Source organism: Trematomus bernacchii, unplaced genomic scaffold (assembly GCF_902827165.1).
Source record: "Trematomus bernacchii unplaced genomic scaffold, fTreBer1.1, whole genome shotgun sequence".
Classification (NCBI taxonomy): domain Eukaryota; kingdom Metazoa; phylum Chordata; class Actinopteri; order Perciformes; family Nototheniidae; genus Trematomus; species Trematomus bernacchii.
In genome coordinates this window covers 5959376-5986100 of record NW_022988066.1, presented here as the reverse complement: position 1 = coordinate 5986100, position 26725 = coordinate 5959376, and the positions used below count along the sequence as shown (strand labels likewise).

Below are 26725 nucleotides of genomic sequence, written 5' to 3'. Positions count from 1 at the left end.
ATAGTATCCTCTGATTGGAGGAGGGATCAGTAAACAGAAGCGTCCTACCGGGTGACATCATCACGCAGCATCCATTCGATCACAAAAGTGTTCACTCCTAATGTTGACCGGCGTACGCCGTAAGTGGGTTGACGGAGTCGGCACTGGATAAATAGCGTTTGTCGGTTAACCAAATTGACACAATGAAAGTGGACTGCCAGCACCGTATACAAAATAAACTCCTCAGTATACAACGCAAGGCAACAGCCCCTCCCAGATGTCTTTAATGCCTTATTTTAGCTGCTTGCTCCATCTACAGTACACCAAGGCAGTGACAAACCGGAGCGTCCCCGGGTGCGTAACGAGTGCACCCATTGTTATTTTTTAGCGGCTATTACACATTGGCCGATTGTTGGCTACCATAATAGCTTGCTAATCAACTTTAACTGTGTGTATCAACGAGCAAATGTGGTTGATAGTTAATTAGAAACTATACAAAGTGAAGAAAATGAACAGTCGACTGCAAGAGATTCGCGAGAAACAAAAACGTAGACGCGAGCTTTTAGCTCAACAGGCAAGTAGAGCCTCTTGGTGATGTTAGCATGTAATGTTAGCTAATAGTTCACAAGTAATCTAACTGAAGCTATAATGGTATCTGTTGACCATCTATGGAGCTGCTAGATCACAACATGTTGTTTAAATTACGCATTTTCGAAAACGTGGTGAACAAGGAAAGAGCCATGTGGCACCAATACATGCATAAGGGGAGATAACATAGCTGAGTTATCTCCGCATTTACATTGTTCGCCATCGAGTGGACTCCAGGCATAAACAACATCCCTGAAACATTGAATGTTAATGAATTGTGTTAAGCTATTGTTGCAGATATAGTAGTCAGACTATAATGAAAATGATGTTAGATAAAATACAACTTTACTTTAAAGAAGTTGTTGAAGCTGCTGCTACATAAAAGCAGTAACATGCTGAGAGACAACTCTGAGCAAAACAATGCATTTTATAATAAAGGACATAAAGAAATGACTTTCTCCTTTTTCTCTAACCCCAGTTGGGAGCTGAAAGTGCAGACAGCATCGGAGCTGTCCTAAACAGCAAAGATGAACTAAAAGAAATCGAGGAGACAAGAGAGACATGCAGGTAAGCTATGATCAAAACGGTTTGAACAAAATCCTGGCGAACAGGTTAGTAACAATAGAAATAATAAAGGAGGGGTGCAGTTGTAAGCATAAGAGTTAGTTAATTTAATTTACAAATGGATTTTAATGGCATGAATAACACAAAACACGATACAGAGTAGCTGCCTATCCAAGCCTTTTTAAGGTTTTTGTTTGATCTGATCCTTGCATTTATGCACACATTGATCATATTGTATTCACTCACTCCTCTACACACAACAGCCCTCCTCATTTTCTTTAAAGTATTGTTATATGTTTGTCCCGCTTGCTTAGACGTTTTGCTTTGTTATCGTCAGTGCTAAAATGTGGGTTTTGTGCATTAATGTGGCAAAGTATCTTGGAATGTATCTCAGATTTGTTGTGTCTTGCAGGGCTTCATTTGACAGTTTAGCCGTACCTTCCAAAAGGAAGGCCCTGACGGAGGGAGAGGACACAGAGGAAGATGTTGAAGAACCAAAGGTGAGCATTAGGAATCTACATGGGTTAAAGAAGCATCCACCCTATCATATGATTATAAATCTGATTAATATTGCACTTTTCTAAACAAATGTGCCAGCAATTTACAGTATGAAAACACAATTAGCTTTACCATAACACCAAGTTTCCTAAATACAACATGAGAAGGAGACAACGAAACCAGATAAAAAAAGTTATATTTTTTGCCACCACCCACAACTGTGATCTCTTAAGGTGCTGCAAACATTTTTCTGTTGTCTCCATGAGTTTTAAAATGTAGGATCTATCACATTTAAAACTTGAGGTTATTGTGAAACATTATTGTGAACAGTTTCACCGATTATTTATATATATATATATCCTTTATTTAGCCAGGTAAAATTACTCATTGAGATTAAAATCTCTTTTACAAGAGTGACCTGGCCAAGAAGGGCAGCATGAACAAAGTTACAACAGATAAAACACAGACAATACAGGCAGACAAATACAGCTGTAAAACACAAATAAAATGGCACATTAGCCAGTCAAATATGCAACATAAAAGAAACTATTAAAAATCATTAAAAACTGGCAAACTTTAAAACGACTTCAATTTTAGGATATACGAGCACTCACATCTACCAATGGTGTCTTGTTCTCTGTCCTTTAAGATGGACTTGAATTCCCCCATAGTGATCAATTCTGGGAGTTTCAGCTCCTTCTGTACATTATTCTAAGCAGTGGGGGCAGCATATTTTAACCAGTTCTGTTCTTACTTTAGCAACCAGCATCTGAATAAATTCTTGGGAGTGCAGGCCATATAGACCTTCTCTTTTACACATAAATGTGCAAATGTAAGAGGAAACAAGCCCAAGCAGAGATTTATAAATAAAACCCAACCAGTGGGAAAGTCTGCGAGCAGACAACGATGGCCAATTAGCAGCAGCATATAAAGTGCAATGGTGTACCCGATATCCACATCCAGTAATAAAACGTAAAGCACAATGGTACACAGCATTGATACATTTTGGGTGAAAATGACATGAGGGCAGATTAAGGCCCAATTCCAATCCACCCCCTACACCCTACCCCTACACACTACCCCTCCGTTTGCGCGTTCGCGCGGAGGGTCTGCCACATTAAGTGCTGTTCCAAACCAACGAGTGTGGAGGGGGAGTGGGTTATCAAGCCCTCAAACAGTGAGTCTGCATCGGTGCTGACTTGAGACCGGTCACTACCTGACCGGACTCAATGCTGTGTGTGTCCGTCAGGAAACAAGCTGTTTACAAACAGTTCCTGCAAACATTCACTGATAAATTGCGATGTTAACAACCTCATGATAACCTCATATTTTTAACTTAGGATCATACCTGTTGTTACGACCCGTCCTCTACCAAGTGGTAGTGGCTCGTGGGAAGACCCGCAACATAAAATAAATCACACCAAACACGCAGCACTTAACGGCGAGCATTTATTATAGAGCACAGCCGTTACTAACATGAGCCAACCGGCAAATGAACAAGGTCTGGAGGACGGGCAAAAACAAAAAAAAGGAAGAAGGGGGCCTGGGCCAGCCACACCACGGGCCGTAGGACCCAGAGCTTCCCTCCTCTACCCAGAGATCTAACAAAAAACCCTACGGGAAAAATAAAGCTGCGAAAACCTATTCTAACAGATCCTCCAGAGTTCACACATTAATATAATACAACAGGGATCTACAGATCCAAACGGCAGAGAGAGATATCCACGGTCAGAGTCTTCCGGCATCGGGAAAGGGAGAGAGACCTCTTCTCCTCCAGCTTCTCCTTTTTAAGTCCCCAGCTGAATGGAATTAGGACCCCTGGGGAAGGCGGAGCCAGGGGCAGACCAGGTGTACCTGCGCAGCAGAGAGACAGAGGGTGTTTCTCAATCGCGAGTACGCTTGCTTGGTAGCACATGTCTGCCGAGCATCTTGCTTCAGAAGCGAGGCAAGAATACTTCCTGACATTCGGAAAACGAAGTGTGGAACACGCTAGCAGGTGTGCGTCATATGAGAGGCCCCGCCTTACATCTTCCGCCACAGATTTGGGGAAATTGGTCCGTGCGCAAAGCATTGTGGGGATTTTAAGACCGCGGAGTCTACTCGTGTGCAGCCTCAATATTTCTCCAAACGGAGTACGCCGGGCTCGGTAGATTTCCAAGTATGCTGGAGATTGGAACAGTACTTCGGCGGCACTCGATGACGTAGTATGCTTGAAATAGTGGCTCTGAAGCAGCTTTACTCGCGATTGAGAAACACCCAGAGAAAAACAACCAAGAGCACGTAACACCTGTGTTTAGTCATACCTATGCATTTTATTATAAAGTTGTGTATATTTACAGACTGTTGCAAAAACTAAGAAGCTTATAAACATCAGGTTTAAAACTAAAAGAGCTTTACAAAAAAGTAACACAATTAAAGATGTTTGGAGTTTTATTTTAGTTATTCATTTTCATTTTTTGTCCAAGATATGCTGATTTGAGACCGTTGTTACATACAGTTACGGCATTTCCTGTTTCTGCCGGAGAGAGGGGAGTTTGTTCCAAAGCTTGCCGCTGTATTTACACCCTCAACCTGACAGGAGGGAGCCTCGTTGAGCTGCGAGTGTCACTCCACCACGGAGTTCACAGTGGGAGTGGGTAGGGTGTGATTTGGAATTGGGCCTAAGAGTTTGAAAATGTCCCCGCTTACTCAGAGTACAGTTGACTGATGTAAAGGTGACAATCTAAAAAATATGACTATAAGGCCTTACATATGCATTTGATTTTTCCCTAAAAAATGTCACATTATTTATTTGATATGAGTTTTAGTGGCTTTATCAAGATATTGATTCCACTATCGTTTTATAAATTGCTTTATGATCCCTTTTCTTAAAATGTATTTTTATCTACCACCCACACATGCTAATAAAAGTTCTGTTCATGGACCAAAGTATGAACCTCATTGTGTTTTTGTGTGTTAGGATGAGCCGGAGGTGCAGCAGCCGGATGAAAACAACCCGTATGAAGAAGTGTACAAGGACTCCAGTACTTTCCTCAAGGTTTGAAAACCTGCTCTCTTTCTTTTTACAGACACACTGGCTGCATTCCAAGTCGCATACTTTTACTTTTATTATGCATTGCACCTGCCCTTACATACCATGTGCTGTTGCATGCAGTATGCACGCAATGGGACATACTACTTTACCGTAACACCATAAATGTCACAGATGAACTAGATTTAGCTGCTATTTATGTCAACCAGCTGATAATGCTATTAGCTTCTGAATAATTTGCCACGCATTTGCGATTTAATGCGGGTATATGATGTTTTTTACAATTTGTTAGTTGGGAGAAAGTGTCTCTTATACTGTAGGTCTAGTAATCTGCATTTTTATAATTGAAGATAGTTTTCTGTTCTTTTATCATGTTTAACTGCAATTACACTGTTTTTTGCGCAAAGAAAAAACAAGTACCTTTGAACCACTCAGCCATATATACAGTATATATTCAAATATACAACCTTTTTAATGGGTTTATGTAATTCTCACTTTCAACACCATAATAATGATAATTAACATTAAAATAAAACATGGCTACATTTAAAAAGAATATGATGAGATGTGCATTGTAGGCGTACATGTCAACAACGTTTTCACCATAGCATTTATTTGTATGTCCACCATGAACCACAGCGAATACTTTCAACAAAAATATGTTATTTCAACTCTCTGAATTTCAGATGGCTCGGTATTGATCATGCGTCTGTCACAAAAAGTCTTCTTTTTAAATGTATGATCCAAAGCTGGAAGGAAATGTTTTATCTGCCATTCGTCTAAGCTTTAGTAAAGTAAATGGCATGTGAGAAGTAGGGTAGCAGCTGCCACACACACTTAGCTACAACCTGTAATTACAGGTTAGTCTATTGTTTATTGATGGAAATGAGTTGCAATGTTTTATTTTACAAAGAAGAAACTAGTCATGCACAACCAGTTTTAAGAGGTGACGAGAAACAGTTGTCACAAGGTACACAGAGACATAGCATGTTATTGTACCATGAAATTGCTTTGCGCCGTTGGTAATCAGTCACACTGTGAACGGTAATAATAAACTCTAGAAAGCCTGCGTGGTGTCACAAGTTGTTATGACACATCATGTGACATCTTTATTTAGAATGTTTTGTTCCCTCATATTATTTTCTTGGAGTTTCTCAGAAAGTATTGCAGACATTGAATTAGAACTTACAGTTTTGATTAAGTCTATACAATCTGATGCATCAAATGTGTATTTAAAGCAGGGGTGGGGAACCTTTTTCCTCTCAAGGGCCATTTCAATTTTTACAACATCCTCCGAGGGCCATACAAATGATTGAACTCAACCTCTGCTTAAAAAAACTCAAATCACAGCCCATTCATTTCGCCTTTCTTTCATGCTGTGCAAAGAAACAGCAACCTCTTAATCCAGATAACTTCCCATGACTCGTGTATGTATGCACGTGCACGGTTGTGGCATGACCACCAAAACAGAAAGATATGGACACAAGATGTGTGCAAATGTATTTAGTATCCTATCCATGTGAACAGGATTTAAGTGGGGGGTGGACCTAACCTCCTCTAGGGGGGTCCGGGGGCATGCTCCCCCGGGAAGATTTCTTTAAAATGTTGAAGTTAAAAGCATCAATCTGGTGCATTTTGAGAGCAAAATTAAGAGATCTATGGATACATCTCTCAACAACCACATGAAACAGAACTGTAAGCAGATTTTCTTTTTATTTATCAATCAATCAATCAATCACATTTATTTATAAAGCACATTTAAAAACAACCCACGTTGACCAAAGTGCTTATGGATATTTTACAAATCACTCCCCTTTTAAACTGTATTCTTGTTTATTAATAACAACTTTTCTTTTACTGTCATATAGTATTTTATACCTGTTTACTTTATTCTCTTATTTTTTCACAACTATAATGATCATATAAAGATGTGCCTTTACCTCACTGAGCTGAAGTTATCTGAGCCCCTCAGTCTGTCAGGAGAGAGCTCTCTTCCACCTGGTTGTAGAAAAAGCTCCTTATATTCGTTAGCATAGCTAGCTGACCTGATGCTAACAATCCCCGGTACCGCTCTCTCTCTCTCGCTCGCTCAAACAAAATGCGCTCGTGCCACACGCACACACAGAGCTGCGCTTGAATGACACACAAAGACCCAGAAGTACTTGTACTGTAATGTATCCTATTCTTTTCGATGGCGTTATTGACTGTATGATCAGTACAGGGCCGTCCCTGGCCAACTTGAGGTCCCACGCAAAGTTATATGATGAGGCCCTCTGTTTCGCGAGCGTCAAAGGGGGGGGGGGGGGGGGGGGGGGGGGTGAGGGGGGGTTGGTAGTGGAGCCTTGCAGCGGCGATACCACACTAATTGCGTCGCATAAGCTCATAGGTGCGCCGCAATTGCGGTTCAGTTGAGGCTCCCCCCGCAAGGTGAGGCCCCCTCCGCGAGGTGAGGCCCCACTCAGTCTGCGTGATCGGCCTGTAGGGAGGGACGGCCCTGGATCAGTATGACAGATGAACAGATCGCCACTGGGCTTACAACTAAAGACACAGCCACGCAAAAACTGCGGCATGTGTACAGCTCCTTATGCGTACTGCAATCTTTAGTGCCGGAGCGGCGTTCCGGTGCTCTCCGTCAGCACTACACTACTTTTCACAAAGTTTTACAACTTACGGCATTCAGGATATTTACATTGCATTCATCCAATCATTCAGGACCTTGCTGGTTTATTGTGCACCTGACAATGGAATTATGCAACTTTGTGTGCAATGGAATGACACTCGCTGTTAAACCATGTTCATCTGTTCACACCCGATTATGTACAGCTGTATGGTTGTTGGTGTGACGTATGTTGGTGTGACGTATAGTATGTCCCTATTGTGTCATCTCTGTTTATGCAGATATATTTTTCTTAATTGTCTTTTTTCCATCTGTTTGTTTTCAGGGTACTCAGAGTTTGAACCCACACAATGACTACTGTCAGCACTTTGTGGACACAGGGCACCGGCCCCAAAACTTCATTCGAGATGTTGGTGAGTGTGTGCTTCTGTGTGTTTCTTTATGTGCGTACATTTGTGTGGGCGTCTTACCTCGTTTTCCTCTGTGCTTCAGGCCTGGCTGACCGGTTTGAAGAATACCCAAAGCTTCGGGAGCTGATCAGACTGAAGGACGAACTCATCTCAACCACCAACACTCCTCCCATGTACGTTTAATGATGATGTGATTTTCAATATTTACCTTAATGTCAATTATGATAACACCCAGAGAACATATGTTGAATTAAGAAGACCAAGTTGAAGTTGGCCTTAACTATTTGGGAAGGTTTGCTCTTATAACTGAGAGCATCTTTGTCTGTCTGTGTTTAGGTACCTCCAGGCTGAACCGGAGAACTTTGACCTGCAGGATTTGAAGTGCAAGTTTGATGTGATTCTGGTTGAGCCCCCCCTAGAGGAATACTACAGAGAATCAGGCACCAGCCACACTGAACAGTTCTGGAACTGGGATGATGTAAGTATGCATGTTACTAGTCTGCATTTAGCAGTTAGGGCTAGTATGTGAATGTATTTCAAAAACAAAAATAGAGATAAAACAACAAAGAAGACGATACAAATCTGCATGAGTGTATGAGAGTGTATTAATGCACCTTTTAAATAGGAGAACTCAAACAAAAAAAAGTATGGGGAATGTTGAAGACATTGGCAAACTTATCTGGGCAGTGGAGCTTAAAAAAACGTAAATGTGAACAGTTTTTCCCTTCTAAAGTGATGGTACCACCAAGCTGAGAATCTGCATCACACCACAGGCGCAAGACAAAGGGCACTTTAGCAGTCATAATATATAAAGAGAACAAAGATATCAGATGTACTTTCTGTGGAGGATATCTCACCTTAGCCAGCATTATTTCCGACCATTTCAAAATCAAGCCACACCCATAGCGTTGCATTAGAACTGTTAGAAATACCTTACAAAAACATTGCCTGGCATAGCCCACCTTCCCTACCCCTCTCTCGGTTACTCTCTCCCTCTCAAACCCTCTGTATTTGTCTCAGTTCAAAAGTCGATATTATATTCTGATTTCATTTGTTGCTGTGTACAAATGCACCCATCTGTAATATCTCTATTAACATTTCCATAGCTGGATTTGTGATTTAAGAGCAGAGATCCCAGCTTAGACCAGAGTAAAAATGAAGCACTATAAAGGGAGTGACTGTATAGCCTGTGTGTCTAATCACTGATTCTGGGTCTCTATTAAAGGGTCTGGTCCAGATAGGACACAGAGATAAATGGGGTAATGGGTCCGTGTGCAAAACTAGACCTGTGCAGGATTTTGTGTGGGATTACAGATAGTAAGAGAATGCATATCCTCTCCCAGTAGGGGGCAACATGGATCCACAAGGACCCTGCCAATGAGCAGATTTCAGGGCTAAATGTTCTCTCATGACAGGACTTCCTCAGGGAAAGGAAGTGTTAAAGTAATTTGTGATTTAAATATCCACTGGATGGATAATTATGGCATTGTGTTCCCTCACCTCTCTTTCCTCTTCTCTGCTGTTGTAGATCATGAAACTGGAAATTGAGGAGATATCAGATCTTCGTTCCTTTGTCTTTCTCTGGTGTGGCTCTGGTGAAGGCCTGGACATGGGCAGAATGGTAACATGATCACTCATTTCTTATATGCCCTTTTCACAAAGTGTTACAACTTACGGCATGCAGGTTATTAACATTGCATTATTCCAATCATTCGGGAACTTGCTGGTCTAGTGTGCACCTGACAACTGAATTAGGCAACTATGTGTGCAATGGAATGACACTAGCTGTTAAACCATGTTCGTCTGTTCACACCAGATTACGTGCACCCGACTTTAAGACGGTCATATTTACTTTGCTGTATGTTCATTGTTGGTGTTACGCATGCCCCTAGTGTGCTTGCCAACAACACAGCATCACTGCATGGCTTACTTTGCCTGAAATAGATTTTCTTGTCGTTTTTACCTCAGTAGGAATGTTTGACCAGCACCTGTTTTTTCCACAACTGTGATTCATATAAAGACTATTGTTATATTTGTATAAATATGACTTTTCCCCATCGTCTGTCAAACAGACAAATGCAAAGGGTCATTAAACCGAATATTGAACATTTCAACAAGCCAGACCAGGAATAAAGACAAAACCGTTTTTTGCAGATTATTCAGAATCTTCATTATTGCTTAAGTATCATAGAGAAAGGCTGCTTTTCATTAGTAATTCCACTTCCCAACATTCACCCTCATTGTTATTACATCACATACATGATATGGATCCATTTTGGGAATGTGTAGGTGAAAAGAAGTGTTGAGGTGTTGGCTCAGCTTTTTACAGATCATGAGATACCTGTAGACTCATTTCAATGCGGCAAGGGTGTCGTCTTTGAATAATTGCAATACCCAACGTAATAAGCTGCCTCAGTTTGATGATTATCAAACAGTAGCTATACTTATACAGGTTTTTTGATGTCTTGCAAAACAACAATTTGTCTTTGCATTCACAGATAATGAAGGAAATAAATGAATCACACAACGTCAACAGGAGAATAAGAAAATATTAACTAGTTATATTTTATCTGGCATTTTTTCAATAGAATATCAACTTATCAATGACATTCTCTTAATAATTATCTAGGAGAGTGAACCTAATAAGCATGTCAGATAGTGAATTTATTTGATTTGATTTAAATTGTTCTACAATGGTAAGCAACCAGAGTCTTCCATGCATTACTGCCATCTAGCCACAGATGTTAGTTTTGCATTTTGGGTGATATACACCCCCTAAGTTACAATTTTTGTTCACTTAACCCCTCAACCCTTCAAAGTATCAATTTCACCAAGTTCAGTTCAGTTTTCAAACAACTGAGAACAACACTTAGTCTGCAGGGATACCACCCAGGGCTAATGCAGAGGGGAAGTCTCCGAGGCATGTTGAAATGGAGCCTAGTTAATGCACGTTTCATCAGTTTGGAAACCAGATTGTTGTTTGAAACATGTTTTATTAGTGTGCCGGGGATGCATTGTGTCAATAACATATTGATTATGTCAATAGCCTAAGATACAGTAATTTTCAAAGGTATTGCATGACCCTCAGCATTGTTGTTACACATAGTTTAACATAATACCTTCCTTTATTCCAACCATTTCAGTGTTTGAGGAAGTGGGGCTTTAGGCGGTGTGAGGACATCTGTTGGATCAAGACCAATAAGAACAACCCAGGCAAAACCAAGGCGCTGGACCCGAAGGCAGTATTCCAGAGGACCAAGGTACAGCAATGTGAAATATATGTTAATGTAAATATAACATCATCTAATTGCTTTGGGATCATACGAAGTCCATGATGAATTCCAATTTAAACCCGTTTTAATTATATTTTATGATATATTTGTTACTGGAAATGTTTATTTCCTCATGTATATTTTCCACATGTATATATTTTTTTAACCTTTTAATGCTATTTTATTTCTATTTCAGAAATATTTTGGACTGTTTATTTCTAGTGTCTTAATTTCTCTTATGCCTTGTGTTTTTTATGCTGCTGCAACGCAAACATTTCCCAAATTGGGATCAATAAAGTACTTATCTATCTATATATCTATCTATCTATATATCTATCTATATATCTATCTATCTATCTATCGTACTCATACTTAATATGTTAGACTACTATTTTTGTACCTTTTCATATGCACTGTCCCTTGCTTCTGTAACACGAACCATTTTCCCTCTGTGGGACGAATAATGGATTTCTGATTCTGAAAACAATATCCTCCCTCCAGGAACACTGCCTGATGGGAATCAAAGGAACAGTGCGCAGGAGCACTGACGGTGACTTCATCCATGCGAATGTGGACATTGACTTGATCATCACTGAGGAGCCTGAGATGGGAAATGTTGAGAAGCCTGTGGAGATCTTCCATATCATTGAGCATTTCTGTTTGGGCCGCAGAAGGTTGCACCTGTTTGGACGAGACTCAACCATCAGGCCAGGTGAGATTGAGCCACTTTTCTTTCTTTGGTAATATCTGCTTGTATGTTTGCTTTAAGTTTCTTATTGCATTTGTGTTTTTTTCTCTTTTTAGGCTGGCTGACTGTAGGTCCTACTTTGACAAACAGTAACTTTAACCCAGAGACCTACGCCTCACATTTCGTCAATGACAACCTATCTGGCTGCACTGAGGAAATAGAGAGGCTGCGACCTAAATCTCCCCCTTCTAAGATGAAGTCGGACCGTGGGGGCGGAGCAGCTAGAGGGGGACGTGGTGGGCCAAATTCAGGAAGAGGCGGAGACAGGGGCCGTGAAAGAAACCGGCCAAATTTCCGAGGAGACAGGGGAGGGTTCAGGGGTCGGGGAGGGCCACATAGGGGCTTTCCTCCTCGCTAGAGCAAAGAATTAACCAGACTTATGGTGGGAATCCCTATGTGCATAGAGTCCTGACCATTTTTTATTGGCCAACACTGACGATGACCACATTGATGATTGATGATCACACTGGTTCCCTCAATATAAAGCAAAGAGGGATTTTTTTCATTGGATTTTGGCAAGATAATCTTCACAAATCAAGACCACCTTTAAAACATTAACATTTGTAAAACAGGCTATGTGAAGTTTGTTATGGTTGGAATGTGACAGCAGAGAAGTTGGCAAATCTAATCAATGTTTTTTTAATCTTTTTGTGTTGTTTATATTTTTTTCATGCAAAAACTTAAGATAAAATGTGTGTTGCCTTTATAAACATTATTTTCAAATGTTGTGTTTGTGTTTATTTTTGTATTAGGTTTTGAATATAATGGATATTTGTCCCCAAGGCGAAGTTGGTCTTGCAGAAACGGAACACCTAAAGACATAACACAAAAAAATAATCATGAATACACTAGAAAAAAAACTAGAGTATGCCATCACTCAAACCATCATCGTCAGCCCTCAGTAGAATGGAAAACTAATCATCAGGACATAGTGAGCATTTAACAGTTTTTGTGGATTAGTTAATAATCCTTTTAGACCTGGACTTTCAATGTCTAAATCTCTGCTCAGAGGAGGAAGAGGACACTTAAATATCTAGCCTTAGAAATTGCTCTCCTACAGAAGATAAGAGACAGATGAGATAGTTAACAATGATCGTCAAAGTTAAGGATTTACTACAAACAAAGCCCTTTTGGGTTTAAGGGGTGTAATGCAACCTTTTTGTATCTAACATGATAATCCTTGTGCATGTGCACTCTGATTGGCTGTTCAGCTAGCGAATCAGTGCATGAGAAGCGAAACGGAAGTGAGGGACCCAAACAAACTATCAAGAATATAGTTAGTAAATATTTGATTCAAACAGATGTAATTTTATTTTCCATCTTTTTGCATTTAGATCTATTACACATTGGGTGTGTTTTGCTGTGATCTTTTTTCTTTTTTTCAGCCTAGCCAGTATATACACAAACCTTTTCAAAAAGGGAATACATAAACAGTCAATGGCATTTATTGTCAGAGGTCTGACAATGCAGTTGAACCTGTTCACTGTCACATGATATCCTCATGCCAGGAACAGAACATCCCATTTGCTGGTGTTATGCTCGGAAATACCCATGCACGTGACATTACGGTCTCTTAGAAAAAATATTGCCAAGTTACTCGATACTAAACCATAGAGGCTATAGAATGTGTGCATTAAAGGTATACCAAATTATGCCTTTCTCTAACAGCAATACATTGCACACACAGGAAACAAAGATTATATATTTTCACTATTTTTGACGAAAACAAGATAAATACTCTTGACATTATGTACTTCCTGTTTTATGTCTTTTCTTCTGCAGTTATTCAAAGTTTTCCACTGAAAAAACTTTGAATAACTTTTCAGAATTTCAGGTCTGACATTGTGTGATTCTTTCTTTTTCCAAATCACCCCTTTTGTGGTCACTGAAAAGCCCGGGAAAGATCTTCTCGGCCTGAAACCTCGACAGAAGTCATTAAGATCTACTGTCAGCTCTTATTACTTGCAACATTTTTCAAGAAAAATACAATAAACGATCTTGGCATAAAATCCAGAGAGGAGGGGTAAAAAGGGTCCAGTCACTGAAATCACATGTTGAGACTATATCCTGAATAAACAATTAAACTTAAAAACTGCCATTTTAGTGCAATGTTTGGGGACCCTCATGACTGTAGTCATCATCCATCTCGCACAGGTTTCAGGATGTAATGTCTTTAAAACTGAAACATAAGATAAAATGTGTGTTGCCTTTATAAACATTATTTTCAAATGTTGTGTTTGTGTTTATTTTTGTATTAGGTTTTGAATATAATGGATATTTGTCCCCAAGGCGAAGTTGGTCTTGCAGAAACAGAACACCTAAAGACATAACACAAAAAAATAATCATGAATACACTAGAAAAAAAACTAGAGTATGCCATCACTCAAACCATCATCGTCAGCCCTCAGTAGAATGGAAAACTAATCATCAGGACATAGTGAGCATTTAACAGTTTTTGTGGATTAGTTAATAATCCTTTTAGACCTGGACTTTCAATGTCTAAATCTCTGCTCAGAGGAGGAAGAGGACACTTAAATATCTAGCCTTAGAAATTGCTCTCCTACAGAAGATAAGAGACAGATGAGATAGTTAACAATGATCGTCAAAGTTAAGGATTTACTACAAACAAAGCCCTTTTGGGTTTAAGGGGTGTAATGCAACCTTTTTGTATCTAACATGATAATCCTTGTGCATGTGCACTCTGATTGTCTGTTCAGCTAGCGAATCAGTGCATGAGAAGCGAAACGGAAGTGAGGGACCCAAACAAACTATCAAGAATATAGTTAGTAAATATTTGATTCAAACAGATGTAATTTTATTTTCCATCTTTTTGCATTTAGATCTATTACACATTGGGTGTGTTTTGCTGTGATCTTTTTTCTTTTTTTCAGCCTAGCCAGTATATACACAAACCTTTTCAAAAAGGGAATACATAAACAGTCAATGGCATTTATTGTCAGAGGTCTGACAATGCAGTTGAACCTGTTCACTGTCACATGATATCCTCATGCCAGGAACAGAACATCCCATTTGCTGGTGTTATGCTCGGAAATACCCATGCACGTGACATTACGGTCTCTTAGAAAAAATATTGCCAAGTTACTCGATACTAAACCATAGAGGCTATAGAATGTGTGCATTAAAGGTATACCAAATTATGCCTTTCTCTAACAGCAATACATTGCACACACAGGAAACAAAGATTATATATTTTCACTATTTTTGACAAAAACAAGATAAATACTCTTGACATTATGTACTTCCTGTTTTATGTCTGTAACAAAGAGAGGATTAAAAAGTGGTATTTTCTTCTGCAGTTATTCAAAGTTTTCCACTGAAAAAACTTTGAATAACTTTTCAGAATTTCAGGTCTGACATTGTGTGATTCTTTCTTTTTCCAAATCACCCCTTTTGTGGTCACTGAAAAGCCCGGGAAAGATCTTCTCGGCCTGAAACCTCGACAGAAGTCATTAAGATCTACTGTCAGCTCTTATTACATTTTTCAAGAAAAATACAATAAACGATCTTGGCATAAAATCCAGAGAGGAGGGGTAAAAAGGGTACAGTCACTGAAATCACATGTTGAGACTATATCCTGAATAAACAATTAAACTTAAAAACTGCCATTTTAGTGCAATGTTTGGGGACCCTCATGACTGTAGTCATCATCCATCTCGCACAGGTTTCAGGATGTAATGTCTTTAAAACTGAAACATATCAGGTATGAACTGGGGCAAATTATTTGCTTGCATCTTCCTAACTTATTCCCCCCTTTATTTTATTTTTTTATATATATTTGTTGGTTTAATATAACTATTCATCACGTTTTTATTAGTATTTATATACAGCTGTCAGCAGCTTTCCAGCTTTGATGAAAATGGGTGAAAGGGTAGTAGGGAGCCTTAAACATGACGGTTTAACTTCCACTAATAAATAATGAAATGAATACAAAACTAAGAAAACATGGTACTGCACCAAGGTGAAAAAGGCCTTAAGCAAGATGTAGTCATCATTAAGTCCAACGTTGCAGATGTGTGGTGAGGGAAAGTGATCCTGATCATTTGGCAACGTCATTTTTACTTATTTCCACCAATTCATGTATTGGTTGTTGTTAAATACTCTTTAGTACTTTCTATTTAGTCTACTTACACACCTCACTGACAAATACTTTTTCCAAAATCTCTTAAAAAAGCAAGTTAAAGGACCTTGAGTTTGGATTATTTTGTGACAGCTATTGCCAAGGTCAAGCATTTAGCATGCAGTAGTTTAAAACTAACTAAAAATATGATCCATTAATGTTTTAAAATGCCTGCACAGTGCACAACTCTGTAAATATGTGTGTATAAGTTAAGCTGTGCGTAACTTAGTGTTTTTGTTGACTGATTCTGAGTCGGATACCACAAACCAGGGGCTTCTAGTTAATTTAATCAAACCATCATTGTTGCCATTAGTTATACTTGTAAATTCCCTGATGTAAGTCAATAAGTGTCTGCTTCGAAAAATGTGAGATTGTTTTTTACAGATGATCTCAGACTATCTCTGGCATGAAGTTAGTTGGGCGGATCTCTTTTGTCACGAGATGAAAGAATGCATCTCTTCAAATAACATTGACAAGGACTTAAAATACAACATAATAAAGGTTAAAAGTGTAAATTGTTGTTAACCCTGTTTCATATGCTGTTGGCCTTTGGTCATCTTTTACATCATGGCAGGTATGACAGTGTGGTGATACCACGTCACATTTTTGCAGGAGCATTTGTCAAAGAAGCTGTACCTAAAATTAGTTTTGTTTATGTAGGTCTTTTGTGTCAAGTTAAGTATTGTATGTGTCAAATGGATTGGTAGCTCTTTTTAAATATAGTAATCACAGAATTAGTTGGATAATTATACTTTACCACTTACATAAAAAAGCACACTATATGAATTACAGTGACATACATGTTTGATTCCGGTAATAAAGAGCAAAGGGAGTAGGTAATGGGTTAATTTGTGGGTTTACCTAGTGCACAGTCTAAACAAGGACTGTGCTGACTTTTGAATTCAGTTAGAGAAAACAAGGAAATAACATGAAAATAGCAGCCGACAAGCATCACTTCAACGCAGTAATAGACGCATTAGAGTAAAGAGTAAAGCCATCTTTCAAACTGAGAAATTCTTTTTTGAATGAGACGGTTAATGCATGGTCATTATGCAGATAAGTGATGAAGGTTTATAAAGAGTTTGTTTTGTTGTATACAATGATGTTGTTACAATTCCCGACAAATCAATTTTGCAGCTCTGCGCTTTGCAAGAGTTAATGAGTAGTGTTTTGGCACCAGTGGTTGAGACTATTGTGACACCTTGGTTTGAAAATAGCAAAGATTCTTCCTTTACACTGACAGCATTGTCTCATCTCTCATCTCTACTTCCACCAACCCTCCTCCCCCTCTAACTTTTACCTTGTGCCGCAGGACCAACTTCATTCTTTTTAATAACAAAGCAGAACAAGTCCTGCAAGTTAAGCGTTTACAAAGAAGAATGTCTGGTCTCTCTCAGAATGCCCTCACTCACTGACAAGTGTTCACTTCCATCTTCACATCTTCAAGGTGTGTTGTGTCTTCTTTGTGTCAGTTTCTACCATTGATTGAACTGCTGCAAATTTAACAATATTGCTGCACAATTGGACTTGGAACTCCAACGAGGTAAGAATATTCACGTTCATGTTTTATACATTTCAACCTTTAAAGAAATCAACCATGATCAATATCTGTTAACACTTTATTTTAAAATAGGCTGTCACTAAACCACATAGTATGCAATTTGGTATAATGATGACTAAAACATAAATGCCTAGGTAAAACATTTGAATTGCTGGTTTTTCTGTACAAGTTTTTTTGAATTAGAATTAAACTGTTTTGAATGAATAACTTCCATTTGGGCTCAGAAATGCATCAAATGATTTCTAACTTTAATTCACAATCTACACTTTTCCTTTAATATGTGTACTGCTTTTAAGTTGCACATTTCTATGGACTCTTACTATTCAGGTATTTGCTAAGACACACCTTTGATTTTCATTATTTTTAATAACAAAAAAAATCCTGACAAACAAAGCATTATTACGTGTAATGCATGTTATTCTGAAGGCTGGAAAGGTTAAATAATAATTCAACAATATAATTAACATAATGGATTGCAATGCTTGGCTTGTCAGGGTGGGACCGTGCTATAAACACGTTTGTCGAGTAGGAATTTCAATTAATTGAACTGTTGTTGCTTTTATTTAACAAATATAGATCACTATTTCTGATGGAAAATAACCAAATGGTTACATAATAAAGTATGTATTCTGATATTCGAATAACTTCAAATCAACAAATCAGGTTTCTCACAGACACTAATGAATCCTGGGCTGAAAGGTTGATACAATTGTTTTTCTGTTAAATATGAATGTTCAATATAAGATTTTAATAAAATGTTAAAGCCCTTTGGTGTAAGAATCAGAGTCCAGATCACAATCAAATTTGGATAAGATCATTTACCTAGGCCATTATATGTTTGATAAAATACATATATTTTTTTTAATTATTCAGTAGTCTTGTTGGCAGAGCATACACCTACATACACCATTATAGACACTTGAATAGCCTGGCAGGTGCTACACCATCTGACGATGTGAAATATAAGAAAGTTACTGAAACGCGTCACTCAACAATGTTGGCACACCAGATTCTGCTTGTTTAACAACTCACAATTTTCACAGTCATTCAAGCATCTGCTAAATTGCGAGGTAGAGTTTATAATCAATGCATTGGCACACAGAGGACTAGGGTAGAAAATCATAGTCAAAAGCACTTTTATTGTTACTTTTAAGTTGCTATACATCATATGATTCAATGGTAGTTTATAAGGGATACGACCTTGTCATAACTATCATTAATAAATAAATAATTAATATATCATTTAACATAACATATTTAACGAAGATAGCTAATAGTTAATTCACATTTACATAACAATTAAATGATAATGAATAATGTTTATTATAAATACTATAATTAATTTTTTTAATTGGGAATTTCTGTACTAATTACTTATGTACAAGATTAAATATGTGTGAATTATTATTCCCAAAGGATTTGTAAACCTTGAGAACAACATTTGTATAAAACATCTAAAATAATAACATAGATAGATGGATCAAATTTGTAACAATTTGTAACATAATTGCTATTATAAAGTTTCACCTGATGATAATAATACCCCGAAAATGGCTAATAAATTACTTGTAATGAACCATTGACAAGATAGATAGCTAGAAATGTGTAAATTGTTAATAATTGGTGTATTTTCCATCTATTTTTGTGATGTTTATAGATGTTTTACAAACATTTTCATACAAAACATTAATAAGCTCTTAATGAAAGTGATTTTAAAGGATATACTTTTACGTTTCTGTTGAATTGCATTTAGTTAAATATAGTGGTGTTTCTTAAATGTTGCATCCTAATAGATATCAATGGGAGCAACAAAATATTACAAATACCTTAAACTATAACCTCAAACCGGTCATTCAGTTGAATAACCCGTCTTTAAGCATGAAACATGTGATGGTAGGATTAACTGTGGAGCTGTTTTGACAATTAACAGTGTAAATTAGAAGGACACATTTTGCACATTAAAATATATATATTTTTTTCTTTTATTTCACAGGAACGGGAAAAAGAGAAGATGATTCTTCTTATATTCCTTCTCTTATGTGCAGGTATTTATTTGAATGTATGTGTGTTTGTGTGTGTGAGAAAGAGAGAAAGAGGGGAGGGAAGTGGGGGGGAGATTAAGGGACAATTTAATTTAATTGAAATGTCAAATTACTTTGAATCGGACTGAATTAAGTTGGATCATTGTGACATTTTCTTTACAGGAGAGGTGAGAACAACATCGGCCTCAACCGCTAGTGCAACAACAGGTAACATTATGATACTTCTGTACATTCTTTTAAGACAACAGCAATGAATGAGCACACAATATGTGCTGGCAGGTATCCTTATTGAACTATCATCAAGTGTAAAATATCGAGTTATTAACTTAGCCATAGGCTTTGATTATTAAATATGTTTTATGACTTCTAATAAAAGATTTAGGTTGATCTGCCGAATAAAGGTGTTTTATTCCTTGTACATTTGATTGTATCAGTGATTTATAAGGATCAACCAGGGATCAACCCTAAAGCAACCTTTGGAGGAATAAAAAAGCATGACTGGACTTATACAACAATTGAACAATTAATTATCATGTGTTACTTTAATTTTTCTCATGAACCTTTTCTTTTGCAGTTGACTCAACCACATTACTGGTCAACCTAACATCCACACCAGGCAATGGAACCTCAAATCCACCAATCACCACAATGTCTCCAGGTAAAGCAACTTGTCCCTCAAACACAAATAACAGTGCCATTTAATTGTATTTCATGCAACCTTACCTTCACCTTACCTTACAGTGAATGCCACTTCGCCAATCAACATGACTTCACCACCAATCAATGTGACGTCACTAACAGTCAACATGACTTCCCCAACAGTCAATCCAACCTCTCCAACTGTCAACATGACGTCACCACCACTGAATATGACTTCCCCACACTTCAACATGACCTCAACAGTCAACCCAACCTCAAAACCAGTCAACATGACTTCATCAACACCAGTCAACATTACTTCAACACCAGGTAATATGACCTCACCAGTAAACCCCACCTCATCACAAGTGAATATTACTTCAACACCAGTAAACATGACATCAACATCAGTCATCATGACTTCACCACAAATCAATCCCAACTCATCACCAGTCAACATGACATCATCACCTCTCAACATAACTTCTACACCAGTCAACTTTACTTCACCACCAGTCAACATGACATCACCAGTCAACCCCACCTCATCACCAGTCAACATGACGTCACCACCACTCAACATCACCTCACTTCCAGTAAACTTCACCTCATCACCAGTCAACATGACATCACCACTTTCCAACATTACTTCACCACCAGTCAACATGACATCACCAGTCAACCCCACCTCATTACCTGTCAACATGACATCACCACTTCCAAACATTACTTCACCACCAGTCAACATGACATCACCAGTCAACCCCACCTCATCACCAGTCAACCTTACTTCACCACCAGTCAACATGACATCACCAGTCAACATGACATCACCACTTCCCAACATGACATCACCACCAGTCAACATGACATCACCAGCCAACCCCACCTCATCACCAGTCAACATGACATCACCACTTTCCAACATTACTTCACCACCAGTCAACATGACATCACCAGTCAACCCCACCTCATTACCTCTCAACATGACATCACCACTTCCAAACATTACTTCACCACCAGTCAACATGACATCACCAGTCAACCCCACCTCATCAGCAGTCAACATTACATCACCACCACTCAACATCACCTCACTTCCAGTAACATTCACTTCATCACCAGTCAACCCCACCTCATCACCAGTCAACATGACATCGCCACCAGTCAACTTTACTTTACCACCAGTCAACCCCACCTCATCAGCAGTCAATATGACATCGCCACCAGTCAACTTTACTTCACCACCGGTCAACATGACATCAACAGTCAACCCAACCTCATCACCAGTCAACATGACATCACCACTTCCAAACATTACTTCACCACCAGTCAACATGACATCACCAGTCAACCCCACCTCATCAGCAGTCAACATTACATCGCCACCACCAAACATTACTTCACCACCAGTCAACATGACATCACCAGTCAACCCCACTTCATCACCAGTCAACATGACGTCACCACCACTCAACATCACCTCACTTCCAGTAACATTCACTTCATCACCATTCAATCCCACCTCATCACCAGTCAACATGACATCGCCACCAGTCAACTTTACTTCACCACCAGTCAACATGACATCACCAGTCAACATGACATCGCCACCAGTCAACTTTACTTCGCCACCAGTCAACATGACATCACCAGTCAACCCCACCTCATCACCAGTCAACATGACATCACCACTTCCCAACATGACATCACCACCAGTCAACATGACATCACCAGCCAGCCCCACCTCATTACCAGTCAACATGACATCACCACTTCGAAATATTACTTCACCACCAGAAAATATGACATCACCGTTCAACCCCACCTCATCACCAGTCAACATGACGTCACCACTACACAACATCACCTCACTTCCAGTAAACTTCACCTCATCACCATTCAATCCCACTTCATCACCAGTCAACAGGACATCACCACTTCCAAACATTACTTCACCACTAGTCAACATGACATCACCAGTCAACCCCACCTCATCACCAGTCAACATGACATCGCCACCAGTCAACTTTACTTCACCACCAGTCAACATGACATCACCAGTCAACCCCACCTCATTACCAGTCAATATGACATCGCTACCAGTCAACTTTACTTCACCACCAGTCAACATGACATCACCAGTCAACCCCACCACATCACCAGTCAACATGACATCACCAGTCAGCCCCACTTCATCACCAGTCAACATGACATCACCAGTCAGCCCCACTTCATCACCAGTTAACTTGACTTCACCATCAGTCAACTTGACATCACCACAAGTCAACATTACTTCAACCACAGCCAATCCCACCTCATCACATATCAACATGACATCACCACTCAAAACAACCTCATCACCTGTCAACATTACCTCACCACCAGTCAACATGACATCAACATTCAACCCCACCCCACCACCAGTCAACTTTACTTCACCACCAGTAAACATGACTTCATCACCATTTAATCCCACCTCATTACCAGTAAACATGACATCATCAGTACTCAACATTACTTCACCACCAGTAAACGTTACATCACCGTTCAACCCCACCTCATCACCAGTCAACATGACGTCACCACTACACAACATCACCACACTTCCAGTAAACTTCACCTCATCACCATTCAATCCCACCTCATCACCAGTCAACATGACATCACCACCAGTCAACATGACATCACCAGTCAACCCCACCACATCACCAGTCAACATGACATCACCAGTCAGCCCCACTTCATCACCAGTCAACATGACATCGGCACCAGTCAACATGACTTCATCACCACCAGTTGACATTACTTCAGCACCAGGTAACATGACATCACCAGTCAACCCCACCACATCACCAGTCAACATGACATCACCAGTCAACCCCACCTCATCACCAGTCAACATGACATCAACAGTCAACCCAACCTCATTATCAGTTAACTTGACTTCACCATCAGTCAACTTGACATCCCCACCAGTCAACATTACATCAACCACAGCCAATCCCACCTCATCACAAATCAACATGACATCACCACTCAAAACAACCTCATCACCAGTCAACATTACCTCACCACCAGTCAACATGACATCAACATTCAATCCCACCCCACCACCAGTCAACTTTACTTCACCACCAGTAAACATGACTTCATCACCATTTAATCCCACCTCATTACCAGTAAACATGACATCATCAGTACTCAACATTACTTCACCACCAGTAAACGTTACTTCACCACCAGAAAACTTGACATCACCAACAGTTAACTTTACTTTACCACCAGTCAACATGACATCACCAGTCAGCCCCACTTCATCACCAGTCAACATGACATCACCAGTCAGCCCCACCACATCACCAGTCAACATGACATCACCAGTCAGCCCCACTTCATCACCAGTCAACATGACATCGGCACCAGTCAACATGACTTCATCACCACCAGTTGACATTACTTCAGCACCAGGTAACATGACATCACCAGTCAACCCCACCACATCACCAGTCAACATGACATCACCAGTCAACCCCACCTCATCACCAGTCAACATGACATCAACAGTCAACCCAACCTCATTATCAGTTAACTTGACTTCACCATCAGTCAACTTGACATCCCCACCAGTCAACATTACATCAACCACAGCCAATCCCACCTCATCACAAATCAACATGACATCACCACTCAAAACAACCTCATCACCAGTCAACATTACCTCACCACCAGTCAACATGACATCAACATTCAATCCCACCCCACCACCAGTCAACTTTACTTCACCACCAGTAAACATGACTTCATCACCATTTAATCCCACCTCATTACCAGTAAACATGACATCATCAGTACTCAACATTACTTCACCACCAGTAAACGTTACTTCACCACCAGAAAACTTGACATCACCAACAGTTAACTTTACTTTACCACCAGTCAACATGACATCACCAGTCAGCCCCACTTCATCACCAGTCAACATGACATCACCAGTCAACCCCACCACATCACCAGTCAACATGACATCACCAGTCAACCCCACCTCATCACCAGTCAACATGACATCATCACTACTCAACATTACTTCACCACCAGTAAACGTTACTTCACCAGTCAGCCCCACTTCATCACCAGTCAACATGACATCAGCACCTGTCAACATGACTTCATCATCACCAGTTGACATTACTTCAGCACCAGGTAATATGACCTCGCCAGTAAACCCCACCTCAATACAAGTCAACATGACATCACCACTTCCCAACATTACTTCACCACCAGTCAATATGACATCACCAGTCAATCCCACCTCATCACAAATCAACATGACAGCACCAGACAACATTATTTCCCCATCAGGCAACTTTACTTTACCACCATTCAACATGACATCACCTGTCAACCCGACCTCATCACCAATCAACATGACATCACCACTTCTCAACATTACTTCACCACCAGTCAACATGACATCGACATTCAACCCCACCTCACCACAAGTAAACATGACTTCACCACCATTTATTCCCACCTCATCACAAATTAACATGACATCTGCACTCAGACCAACCTCATCACCTGTCAACATGACATCATCACTACTCAACATTACTTCACCACCAGTAAACTTTACTTCACCACCAGAAAACATGACATCACCGTTCAACCCCACCTCATCACCAGTCAACATTACTTCACCACCTGTCAACATTACATCACCATTGAACCCCACATCATCACCAATTATCATTACTTCACCACCAGTCAACCCCACCTCATCACCAGTCAACATGACATCACCACCAGTCAACATTACTTCCCCAACAGTCAACATTAATATTTCTTCAACAACAGTTAACATCACTACACATCCTGGCCACCCCACCTTATCACCAGTCAACATTACTTCACTTGTCAGTCACAATAATGGCTTTAATAGGTAATTCATGCTCTTCAACAAATAAAATATAACTTAAAATCCAATAAAATAACTTTAAATAATTTTACCACTAGTCAATGATGATGATCATGATTCTATTTATGTAGCTCGAATTACAGATACACCAAAAATATACCAACAATTTATGTTTTTTCGTTGGACCTCTATCACTGACTTCAATTTCCAAATGTGTTAATACTTGTCTTGCTGTAATGATATATTCACTTCCAATTAATATTTTATAAATGTTAAGGTAATGCAAGCACTCCACCTGTCACTGGAACATCATCACCACCAAGCATCACAACTACAAGCTCTCCAACTGCAACTACAACCCCAACACCTACCACAACAGAGTCAAAAATCAAGTTGGAATTTAAGATTCAGCAAACCTTTACTCCTCAACTTGCAAACAAATCTTCACCAGCGTTCCTTGAATTAAAGAACGAAGTGACTACAGTGGTAAGTTCATATTCATTATTTCTACAGATTTTGCGTCTTCCACTATCCTTTGCTGCTCATGAACATTTATTAAAAAGCACAAATCTCAAATGATAATCATCTTCTTTCATATTTATTCTGAAATGATTTAATGTTTTTCAACTAAATTCATTCACAGCTCGACATGGTCTATTCAGAACAATATGGATCCAGCTTCAATCGTACTGTCATCAACAGCTTCAGGTATAAAACAATTGCTTGCCATTACATTTTATAAATGCCTGTTGTACTTGTTTGCTAACATATACAATAGGACAATAGGGCATAAAATATGACTTAAACAAATATTTGTGTTACAGTCAAGGATCTGTGGTGGTAGATGTTGAACTGATATTCAATGAAGGGAATACATTACCAAATGCCACTTCTGTGGCTGGAACTTTGGTGACTGCCTCTTCCAGTTCCAATTTTTCTCTCAGTGTCAACACATCTTCTATTTCTGCAACAGGTAAGACTTGCTGTATCTTCCAACTGTCAAGTTTGATTATTGGGAGGACATACTGACTATCTTATGATAATAATATGTTTATCAAAATCACACTTATTTGAACATTTGTATTTGTAGTTGTTTTAGCTGCAACTCCAGCCCCAACCACAGTTGCCCCTTCAACACCACTTGTCAACATCACCTCACCTCCAGTCAACATGACTTCATCACCAGTCAACCCAACATCATCACCAGTCAACCCAACATCATCACCAGTCAACATGACATCATCACCAGTCAACATGACCTCATCATCAGGTAACATCACCTCACCACCAGTCAACATGACATCAACACCAGTCACCATTACTTCATCCTTAGTCAACCCAACTTCACCATCAGTCAACATTACATCACCACCAGTCAACATGACATCAACACCAGCCAACATTACTTCACCATCACTCTACCCAACTTCACCATTAGTCAACATGACATCAACACCAGCCAACATGACATCACCGCCAGTCAACATTACATCACCACCAGTCAACATGACATCAACACCAGTCAACATTACGTCACCAGTCAACCCAACATCACCATCAGTCAACATGACATCACCATCAGTCAACATGACATCACCGCCAGTCAACATTACATCACCACCAGTCCACCCAACTTCACCATCAGTCAACATGACATCACCACCAGTCAACATTACATCACCACCAGTCCACCCAACTTCACCATCAGTCAACATGACAT

General features: G+C 39.4%; 3 protein-coding genes across 37 annotated transcripts in view; all 3 read left to right on the top strand.

The window, feature by feature from the left end:
• The first annotated feature begins 351 nt into the window (after positions 1–351).
• Positions 352–12410, top strand: mettl14 (methyltransferase like 14). Its single transcript, XM_034120814.1, has 11 exons — positions 352–553; positions 1046–1134; positions 1544–1631; positions 4589–4666; positions 7603–7690; positions 7770–7860; positions 8024–8165; positions 9216–9308; positions 10831–10947; positions 11461–11671; positions 11764–12410. Exons 1-11 carry the CDS (start codon positions 488–490, stop codon positions 12063–12065), a joined length of 1365 nt encoding a protein of 454 aa, XP_033976705.1. The 5' UTR covers positions 352–487; the 3' UTR covers positions 12066–12410.
• Positions 12411–17204: 4794 nt separating this feature from the next.
• On the top strand, positions 17205–21632 carry LOC117474793 (mucin-1-like). The gene is made up of 6 exons (XM_034120798.1): positions 17205–17388; positions 19400–19451; positions 19611–19655; positions 20023–20106; positions 20190–20785; positions 21624–21632. The coding sequence occupies exons 2-6, from the start codon at positions 19418–19420 to the stop codon at positions 21630–21632; spliced, it is 768 nt and encodes a 255-aa protein (XP_033976689.1). The 5' UTR covers positions 17205–17388; positions 19400–19417.
• A 621-nt stretch (positions 21633–22253) lies between these two features.
• LOC117474637 (uncharacterized threonine-rich GPI-anchored glycoprotein PJ4664.02-like) overlaps positions 22254–26725 on the top strand; it is a 38214-nt gene continuing 33742 nt past the window's right edge. For 24 of the 35 annotated variants that reach the window (XM_034120577.1, XM_034120575.1, XM_034120555.1 and 21 more), the window contains exons 1-5: positions 22254–22907; positions 25283–25491; positions 25649–25713; positions 25830–25978; positions 26096–26306. In XM_034120577.1, the coding sequence (XP_033976468.1) occupies positions 22259–22907; positions 25283–25491; positions 25649–25713; positions 25830–25978; positions 26096–26306 (1283 nt within the window). In that variant the 5' untranslated portion in view covers positions 22254–22258. Of the gene's footprint in view, positions 22908–23447; positions 23559–25282; positions 25492–25648; positions 25714–25829; positions 25979–26095; positions 26724–26725 lie in introns of those variants that run through there. The other 11 variants (XM_034120571.1, XM_034120566.1, XM_034120569.1 and 8 more) reach the window with 9 other exon arrangements.

Excerpts from the sequence above, each read along its gene's own strand:
- LOC117474793 (XM_034120798.1), top strand. The coding sequence starts at position 19,418 with ATGATTCTTCTTATATTCCTTCTCTTATGTGCAG. Across the intron at positions 19,656-20,022 it reads AACCGCTAGTGCAACAACAG|TTGACTCAACCACATTACTG; the intron begins GTAACATTATGA and ends TTTCTTTTGCAG. Across the intron at positions 20,107-20,189 it reads AATCACCACAATGTCTCCAG|TGAATGCCACTTCGCCAATC; the intron begins GTAAAGCAACTT and ends CTTACCTTACAG.
- mettl14 (XM_034120814.1), top strand. The coding sequence starts at position 488 with ATGAACAGTCGACTGCAAGAGATTCGCGAGAAACAAAAACGTAGACGC. Across the intron at positions 554-1,045 it reads GCGAGCTTTTAGCTCAACAG|TTGGGAGCTGAAAGTGCAGA; the intron begins GCAAGTAGAGCC and ends CTCTAACCCCAG. Across the intron at positions 1,135-1,543 it reads GAGACAAGAGAGACATGCAG|GGCTTCATTTGACAGTTTAG; the intron begins GTAAGCTATGAT and ends TGTGTCTTGCAG.